The 10,183-nt window shown below is 37.4% G+C and overlaps 1 protein-coding gene across 17 annotated transcripts in view; it reads left to right on the plus strand.

Moving 5' to 3' along the window:
• The window catches only part of GPHN (gephyrin), a 637,714-nt gene extending 634,189 nt beyond the window's left edge, over window positions 1–3,525 (plus strand). For all 17 annotated transcript variants that reach the window (XM_059373410.1, XM_059373413.1, XM_059373412.1 and 14 more), the window contains 2 exons: window positions 1,109–1,205; window positions 2,527–3,525. In XM_059373410.1, coding sequence (XP_059229393.1) covers window positions 1,109–1,205; window positions 2,527–2,660 — 231 coding nt within the window. In that variant the 3' untranslated portion in view covers window positions 2,661–3,525. The remainder of the gene's footprint in view (window positions 1–1,108; window positions 1,206–2,526) is intronic.
• Window positions 3,526–10,183: the final 6,658 nt, after the last annotated feature.

The following is a 10,183-nucleotide window of genomic DNA, read 5'->3' on the forward strand; positions in this document are numbered from 1 at the left end:
AATAATAAATAAATAAATAATAAATAAATAAAAACAGCGTAAACAGAATGGATTAAAGATAGACTTACTTAAATCAAAATTTCTAGCATCTTCAATTATATTTTATCACTGGTCTAAGTAATACCTGTTTTAGTTGGATAAAGGGTTTCTGGACCATTTTAAGGTAGAGTAACATTATGCTAATGGAGAATGAACAAGTCTTATATTCACTAACATTGAACTAATCTTTGATGGACTATAGTCCATAATTATACACTGTATTAGCTCATTCAGGGGATACCTCTTAGGCACCTGGGACCAACACATTATCACTTTAATTGATCAGATTTCAGGATAAATTTAATGAAATAGATTTTTTTAATGGCTCTAGATTAAAGGTTAGTTAGTCATTCCATATTGTGTATAAACTGAAGTTGCTATGTTAGAGAGGATTTTGTCCTTATTGTAAAGATAAGAAAGATGCCCAGCAAAGACTCATTCATAGGAATTCTTTTAGTACCATTGATGTGCTAAACAAAAATGGTATAACTTTTAGAATAGACTACTTTTATTTGCTTTAAACAAAATTGTATCTCAATATTGGGACACTAGGGAAATATTCAAGAGAAAAGGTAATTAGCCCTTTTATTTTAAAGGTAGGTATAAGAATGGGTAGCTAAAAAGTGTCTCAGTAAATACTTATTGTAGGGATAGACAGATTGACAGACATATAAATGGATATTGAGCTTACTTGTTTGTTTAGTTCTATTTCTTTTATTTTCAATGTTAAAAAAAATCTGCTTGAAAAAAATTTTTGCTTTGATTTTTCAATTTATAAATCAGAGGTAATCTGTACTATCAACCCATAAAATTAGACTTCAAAGATAGACCTTATCTTTTTCATCTGCCCTTTTCCCCACTATGAATACCAACTTCTTAGCCTTTTTCACCAGAGCAACCCAGCCTCTGGACTTCCTGTATTAGGAACATAAGGTGGCAGTGGTGGAAACAGCAGAATTCCAGGATATTTTTCACGTCTACTTTATTCTTTGCACAACTCCCACCACCCTGTAGTTTTAAGAGATGATCAGGTGATCGAGTTTGTTTTCATTTACTGTGTATTCTATAGTTATCATGTGATGTAAAACTGGACCCTCGCCCAGAATACCATCGGTGTATATTGACTTGGCATCACCAAGAACCACTGCCTTGGGCACAGAGTACAGGTTAGTCATTCATACCGGTGGGTATTTCTATGCATGTATCCTGTTAAAACACAAAACTATGTATAACCTCTCTTCCTTGGATATACCTAATTTTGTAATTGTTATACATTGTCCTTTTTGAAAGAGTAGATGAGTTAAATTATTCCCAAACAGCACAACGTAAGAAGAAAACAAGAGTAAAAACAAATTTTTTAAATAAAGGTTTACTTATTCCATTGAACCATATTTTCTAGATACACTTTTGAAATATAATTCTAAAATTATGGAAGTTTTTTTTTAAGATTTAATTTATTTATCTGTCAGAGAGAAAGAGCACACAAACACAGGGAGTAGCAGAGGCAGAGAGAGAAGTAGGCTCCCTGCTGAGCAGGGAGCCCGATGTGGTACTCAATCCCAGGACCCTGGGATCATGACCTGAGCCGAAGGCGGCTGGTAAACTGACTGAGCCACCCAGGCTTCCCAAGAGTTATGGAAGGCTTTTATGTATATGTTCAACCTCTAAGTCCTGAGTATAAAAGTTTGGTTGTAGAAAAAGGAGGGTACTATGATTATGCTACCCTGTAATGTGAGATTCAAGCTCAATTATAATGGGATTCTCTGTAGCCTTTATTATATCTTAGATATTGGTAAAGTTTAAGGACTAAGAAATCAATATTGGTAACTCAAGAGTTCTTTAGTTACCTCCTCTAGACTTTAAACTTTTATTCTCAAGTATTCTAGTCATATTTACCTAACTTTTGATGTGTCTCCAGAAAAACTGTATTACCCTTTAAACAAAGGTCCTATCAAGTGCAAATATCAGTTAACATAGGCAGTGAATACATAGGCAGTGTTTCCTTCAGACTTGCATTCAAATTGGCCACCAACTAGTTAGTAGGACCATAGGCAAATTACCTAACCCCTTTTGAATTTTATACAAATTAAATAGGATAGTTAAGGAAACTACCCGCTGTGCTGTCCAGCACTTAGTAAACACTAAAGAAATGGTTATTGTCTTTTTAAAAATAAGTTTTAAAAATCTCTCTTTTCAGACACACATAACATTTTAGCCTGAACTGAAAAACTCGGTGGCATTTTGCATAGTGCTATAAAATCCTGTTTTGTTCTTTGAAGCAGTAATTTCTAATGTTTATTTTTAAAGTTTGTGAGAAGGAAGTAAGATACAGTAGCAAGGCTCCCCTTCCTAGGGGAAGCCTGATCTTCTCTCTTCCTCTCGAAGACCTGTGTTTCTGTTCCTTGGTGTTTATTTTGAAAAGAACTGCAAGGACTCCCAACTGTATGCACTGTGATGTTGCTGCTGTAATGAGATCTTTCTTTCTAGGTAATCAGATGAGCAGCCGTCTGATGAGCATGCGCAGTGCCAACGGGTTGTTGATGCTACCTCCAAAGACAGAGCAGTATGTGGAGCTCCACAAGGGCGAGGTGGTGGATGTCATGGTCATTGGACGGCTATGATGGTCACCGGAGCAAGAAAGCTTTGATGCATGTCCACATATCATTGACTGTATCCTGTAATATGCAACGGCACAGCTAGTTTTTCTGATTTGGATAAAAGTTGATCTGTATAGTCAACATCTTGAACTATATTTCAGAAGAATTTAAATACCTTTTAAAGAAAAAAACACCTAAAAATAAATCTTAACAGACAACTCTATTCTGATTATATCAAAGCAAATTTTTCCTTTCCTGCAAATTGTTTTGTGTGTTCAATGCTAGGTCTGATAGCGATAGCTTTTAGTAGACAGCAGTAGGTGCCTGCAGAACTTGTGTTTTTCTCATCTTTAAAATACAACTAATTATGCTCTTAATCAAGGCTGTCTGCTTATTTATACTAGCGTAGGCAACACTTGGATTTCCCTTCTTAGTATGCTTCATAACGCTTTTCAGAGAGCTTTTGCTTGTTCTTTATCATGTATCTCGTGTTTATGTGCACAGTGCCAACAGAAGAGTGACTGGGTGGAGGCCCTGTTCTGCCTCAGGGAGAACCGTCCCCTGCAGAGCATAGGGAGGTGCCTCCCCCCAGTAGCCTCAAGGCACAGTACTCTTGGGCAGTAACTGGATACCTTTTATTTGAATAAACAAACTGGGGGGAAAATTTGCTTCCTTAAGTGCTGACAGCCTTTTTAACCAATACATTTAAAATTGTACAGAACAAAAAATAAAATCAAAGACTGATCTTGTACAGATATTAGTGTTACCAGCATTCATGTGGAAATCAAGAGCAAAGAAAAATAATGTTAAACAACTCTGTACCATAACATTTTCTGTAATGATACTGAAACTTAATGAATAAAAAAAATCCTTGATCATTATTTAAAAATCTATTGTATTGGTCTTGTTATTAAAAAGAGAGAAGATGTCATGCCATTTTAATGCAGTTCTGCTTGGACAAAGGAATAGTTAAGATGATGTGTCAAGGGTAAGTGGTATAAAGGTGGTTGAAAATGTGATATAATTTATCTCTGTATTTTACTACAGCATTGCGAAAATACAAATTAGAAAATATGAGAGAGAACCTACAGTTGGTCTGGTCTTTTCAGTCATAGCTAGAGAATAACAAGCAAATTTAGAGGGAAGAAACTTGATACAGAGAAAAAAACTAATTTCTTATCATAGATGCAATAAAAACAAATTTCAAAGTTCTTTGGAATGGAGAAAAAGAATAAGTAATGAACCAGAGAATTGCTGGTGAGTATCTAGAAGTTTTTTTTTTATCATGTTAGGAAGGAAGTGAAAAATGGGAAAAATCTGTGCTACTCATAGAAAATATACAAACAAAATAAAATGTCCATATGGATCCAGTAATAAAAACTTAGAGGCACTTTCTTTTTTTTTTTTTAGTTAAATTTTTTAATTTTTTTATAAACATATAATGTATTTTTATCCCCCCAGGTCTGTGAATCACCAGGTTTACACACTTCACAGCACTCACCATAGCACATACCCTCCCCAGTGTCCATAACTCCACCACCCTCTCCCAACCCCCCTCCCCCCAGCAACCCTCAGTTTGTTTTGTGAGATTAAGAGTCACTTATGGTTTGTCTCCCTCCCAATCCCATCTTGTTTCATTTATTCCTTTCCTATCCCTCAAACCCCCGATGTTGCCTCTCCACTTCCTCATATCAGGGAGATCATATGATAGTTGTCTTTCTCTGATTGACTTATTTCACTAAACATAATACCCTCTAGTTCCATCCACGTCATCACAAAAGGCAAGATTTCATTTCTTTTGATGGCTGCATAGTATTCCGTTGTGTATATATACCACATCTTCTTGATCCATTCATCTGTTGATGGACATCTAGGTTCTTTCCATAGTTTGGCTATTGTGGACATTGCTGCTATAAACATTCAGGTGCACGTGCCCCTTCGGATCACTACATTTGTATCTTTAAGGTAAATACCCAGTAGTGCCATTGCTGGGTCATAGGGTAGCTCTATTTTCAACTTTTTGAGGAACCTCCATGCTGTTTTCCAGAGTGGCTGCACCAGCTTGCATTCCCACCAACAGTGTAGGAGGCTTCCCCTTTTTCCGCATCCTCACCAGCATCTGTCATTTCCTGACTTGTTAATTTTAGCCATTCTGATTGGTGTGAGGTGGTATCTCATTGTGGTTTTGATTTATATTTCTTAGAGACACTTTCTAATGGCGGTAACAAGGGACAATAAATATCCTGTAGGTTATACTTAGCAAATCAAACAACAAAAATTGGGCTACTAGTAAACAAGGTGTCAAATGATGGTGATGAATAAAGCCAAATAGTAAACAAGAAAAATTTGATACTGATATTTTTATATTTCCAGAGTTGAAAATAGAACTATCTATATTTTAAATATTTTATATTTTCATTTAAAGAACTAAATTAATAGAAGTTAAATGAAATATCATGCAAAATGTTCTTTACTTGCATTCTGTGAAGAAACATGTATTAAGCATCTACTATATGCTTGGGTACAAGATACATCTGCCACTGTTTAAAAAAAGTATAGGGATAAAAACTGACATTATACTCCATCGAGGGAAATGACAAAAATGTACAAGTAACCATAATATTTAATATGCTTGATATTTGGTAATACATGGTAGAGTATATAGAATATGATAAATACCATAATTCAGATTTAAAGAGTTGGGAGGGTTCAAGTAAGAGCCTCCTCAAGGTAAGATTTCAAGAAGCAAGATGGGATTTTGGTGATCTTGAAGGAAGGCTAGAATTTTAATGATGATGATGATGCAGGAAGAAGGGTATTCCAAAAATAGAGGATTATGGACAATTAATAATAGTTATTTTTATCATAGAATGTATGCTCCACCTGCCAAGGATTTTTGTTTATTTGGTTCACTGATATCAGAGTCCATACTCTTACAGATCACACTATAGAAACAGAAAACTGATATATTTTTAAGAACAAAAAAGTACATTATGGGTTTGAGGCCCAAACTAAGAAGTTTTAAATACCAGGTTAAGGAGTATAGATTTATTCTAGAGATATCAAACTGTTTCAAGACTCCTAATCGGGGAAATGTTAGGATCAGAACTGTCTTTTAGGGAAAATGGTCTGGCAGCACTGAGGAGGACAGATTAGCCTAGGGGGAACTGGAGTGAGACGTTAAGAAGTGATCTGGTGCTGCAGCTGGAGGGTGGGGAGGTGGCGCGGTGATGACAGCCTTCACGGGACAGCCTTCATATTAGTGGTGTGAGTGATGGTGGTGGGACAATCATGACAGATGAATATGCTTCTGGACATAAAGAATGGAAGAGTTTTATGACTGATTCCAAATTCTGGAAAGGAAGGTATTGAAGTAAGAGATGAATCAAACTCTTTGGTCTTAACTAACAGAGAAAATATTAAACCATTAGCAAAAAAATGAATTTTGTGGAGGAGATGATGGGTTTGAGCCTATGTTTGAGACGCCAGAGGAATACTAGGGTAGGCATATCCTATTGGCATTTAAAGTATAGGTTAGGAGCTCACAAAAGAGATACTGGCTGGATATAACCTTGGGGATCATTTACATGGTCGTGGTGTTTGAAATATAAGGGTGGATGGGAAAGATCAACAGAAGAGGACAAGGCCTTGGGAAACACCTAATATTTTGAAGTGTTGGAAGAAAAAGACCATGAATAGAATGAAAGAAAAAGAAGTTTGTAGAAGAGAAGAAACCAAGTAATTAAATGTCCCAAAGCCAAGGAGTGTTTCAAGAGGGAAGGATAATCAACTGGGAAGAAAAAAAAAATGTCAAGCATGAAGGCTCAAAATGATTTGCTAATTAGGCAAACATTTGTGAGCTTCAAGAGTACAATTTCAATAGTGGGTTGAGGACAAAAACCAGGATGCAAAATAGTCACTGTGAATATAGATTATCTGGAAGTTGTACATGAGAAAATATAGATACCAGATGGTAGCTTAAACTGATGAGGTGGAAGAAAGACTTCTGTTTGTGAGTTTTGAGAAAGAAGGAAAACAGTACTGGGCATATTAAAAATGCAAGAGTAAGGTGCCAGATAGAAGATAAAGGAAGGGCTGGATTTAAGGATGCTGGGGGCCTATTATATATATTAATATTATGAATACATTTGAAGTAGATACAAGGGGAATTTAATTTAAAATTTAAGATTCAATGAAATGGTTATACTTGGCACAGTGGGAGTCCATGCCATTTAATCTATTTGCATATATTTGACCTAAGTTATTTTAGAATTACACATATATGATGTATTATAATCTTTGTCTTATTTGATACTTAAGTAAAAGACTATAGATGATATCTTCAGATTCTTGCTTATAACTATATGGAAGTTAAGCAGTTCCTTTTTAACCTGCATTTTTGGTTCTGTTTTAGTTGTTTCAAACCATATCACACAATGAGAAAAAGAACATAAGCAGATTGACTGTGCCAAGTAAATGCTATTAAGTGATGTTGTATGTTACAAGTGGATTCTTTGGATGGCTTTCATTTTTAAAATTATTTGCTAATGAACAAAACTTTGTGGACCTAACATACAACCAACTCTTGATCTTCATGAAACTCTGTATAACAAGGTAAGTCTTCATTATTCCCACATATAGAAAATAGATATTTATGTAAGTACAGAATTCAAAGCAAATGAACTATGTACCTTGTTATTCCAATTATGATGGATCTCAGTTAAATAATGCATTGCATTCTAACTTGCTTATAAAAAGTATTAAGCTGTACTCTACAACAGAGAATTACATTATTACAATGTTAATAACTTGACCTAGAGCAAAAAGGTTAAAGAATTGCTCAATTTGGGCCATTTTATATGGTCAGCTACTATTATGTCTCCAGTAGTATTTTTGCAATAACTCAACAATTTATTGAACAGGCATTTATTAAGTCCCTACAATATTCAAGCTCCAAGCTGGGCACTGAGGTTACAGTGAGGAATGAAACAAAGACTCTGATATCCAAGTGGAGGACGTAGATTTAGAGAAAAAATTATTTGAAATACAGATTATGAAAAGTCTATGAGGAAAATCCGATGATATGTTAGAGAGTAACTGGATGGAGGCTTAAATCATATTTGGTTGTTGCATCAGGGTGCAGCCATTAATAAAAAAGAAATCACACTGAGACTTTATGAATAAATTAAATAAGTGTTAGAGACATGGAAAAGCACAAAGGAAACATTAAAATGTCAGAGGAATAACTACAGGAAGCAACTATCACAACAGGGTCTGGGCGGCAAGTGGAAGAGGTTAGAGTAATCCGAATCTAGAAGGTCAAAGGTCAGACCCTTTGGAGCTAGGACTCAACTCTTTAAGGAAAGGGCACTGCCCAGCTGCTAATTCTGAGTAGGGGGAAGAAATGGGGGCTAGAACCAGTTGCTGTTGCCAGGGCAACACTGACAGAAACGCAAAAGGAACAGGAAGGAGCACAAGTTCCTTCTTCCCTCCCTCTGCTTTCCAAGATCCCTGTAGTCTAATGTAACCTATTGTTGAATGTAACAGGAAGGCAGCTGGTGAAAGACACTGCTGGCAGGGTTCCAGCCCCAGCTCCACAATGCAGAATGCAATGGTGGGTTTCAAGCTGAGAGACAATCACTGATCAAGTGACAGGGAAGGGGGTCTCTCAACAGGTGACATCTGAGCTCAGATCTAAAGAATGAAAATAAGCCCCACATGTTAAGAATTGAAAGAAGAGCATTTCAAACAGAGGAAAGGGCTTAAAGCATACAACATCAGAAAGGAAACAGAGTATGATGAGCGAAGGGGGTGAGTCTGAGATAGAACTGAAGCCAGATCATGCTCACGGAAGTGCAGGTTCTTGGGTGTAATACTACATACAGGCACACCTTATGTCAAATCTGCTAAGAGCATTGGGAAGCCACTAACGGTTTAAGAAAAAGTTGACTATTTGCTAAATACCCATTGAGTACGAGGCACCATGCTAGACAAGGATTCTTGTGAACAAGGAACTCATTCTCTCTGCCTTCTACACCTGTTCCTCTGTCTGCATTTTGTTTTCTAGTCTACCCAGTTTCCCAAACCAGAAACCTCTGAGTCATTTTTTCTTCTCACTCCCCACATCCAGTTAGTCACCAAATTCTGTTAACTCTACCAACAGTTACTAAATAACCCTCTCCTTTCCATTCTCACTGCTACTACCTTGATCACTCCTCTGCCCCAAGAACTGCCCTCCCCAAATCCATCCTTCACACTGCTGCTAGAGGGATCAGTCCAGATCACAAACCTTCTCAGGCTAAGACTCTGTTAGAAAACTGCTGCAGCAGATGAGGGCCGAGCACCCAGTTAGGACATTCAAAGTCCTCCGGCGCTAGCCCCTCCCTCCTCCAACTCCACTGTTCGCCTCCCGCTCTATGTAACACTGGACCATTTGCAGTTACCCCTTCAAACCACGTCATTTTAAGCCTCCACGCTTTTGCCCAAGATGGCTAATCTTTCAAGATTTAGCTTGGACCTTCATTCTTCCAATCCCCAAATCTCCAAAATGGACTAAGTGCCCCCTCATCTGGCTCCCATTTATCACTGCATCTCGTTGGAATAGTCTGCTTATATGGCTACATTTAAAATATACCATGATTTTTATTTCCCTCTTTTGTGATTTCTTCGCTTTTTAATACGCCAATAGCCTTAAAAAATGGAAGTGAGATAATACTGAAGAGTTTCATCAAGGTACATCAGAATTAATATCAACATGGAAAAGAGGAGAGAAGATTTATGCAAAAGTGTTTCCTGGCCTTGAAGCAGGAAGAACAAGAACATGGCAAAGGGTGATCATGCAATAAATTTGCTGAATGAAGAAATGGATGATTAGAAATCTAGTCAATGGTGCTCATATGATGAGAGGAAGAATGTTGCATGCGACAGAGGACATTCAGGATAGAAGACAGGAAAAGGAGTGTCTAATGCAAAGATAACAGGAAACCCTCTGAGCCTGCAGACTGAAGCAGCAGTTATATGCAGAGACCTCTCACTAGAGCCTGGTGCCTTTCAACATTCAAGTTATACATCCAGCCCTCAATTCTGCCTGCTATATATCCTACGAGTGTGGATGCCATAGCCTCCGTGACACCAACACCTGATCCCAAATTAAGTTATAGTTCTTGAAGAAATGGGAATACAGTCAACCTCTCAAAACCTAGCATGGTTCATGTTTATTCTGAAAAACTGAGTGTTCACTGGGCCTTGTCAAAAGCAAGTGTTTAAGTCTAGAATACGGTGACCCAAATGAAGTAAATTCACTAAGGTAGTGGGCTCCGAGGCCTGAGTGGTCAGTTAGTATCCTCCTGTGTCCCTCCATCCTCATGAGCAGGCAAGGGGGTGTGTAGGTAGGTGGGACTCTGAAACGCTTGGCTAAAACACAAGGATGAAGAGGATGTTCTGATAGGGAAGAGGAGAATCTTCTAACTATGCAGAAAAGCAGAGACGAGCAACCTAATCACATGTAGCAGTCTCTCCTTATCCTTGGGGGGTGCACCCCACCACTC

Source organism: Mustela nigripes, chromosome 13 (genome assembly GCF_022355385.1).
Source record: "Mustela nigripes isolate SB6536 chromosome 13, MUSNIG.SB6536, whole genome shotgun sequence".
Classification (NCBI taxonomy): domain Eukaryota; kingdom Metazoa; phylum Chordata; class Mammalia; order Carnivora; family Mustelidae; genus Mustela; species Mustela nigripes.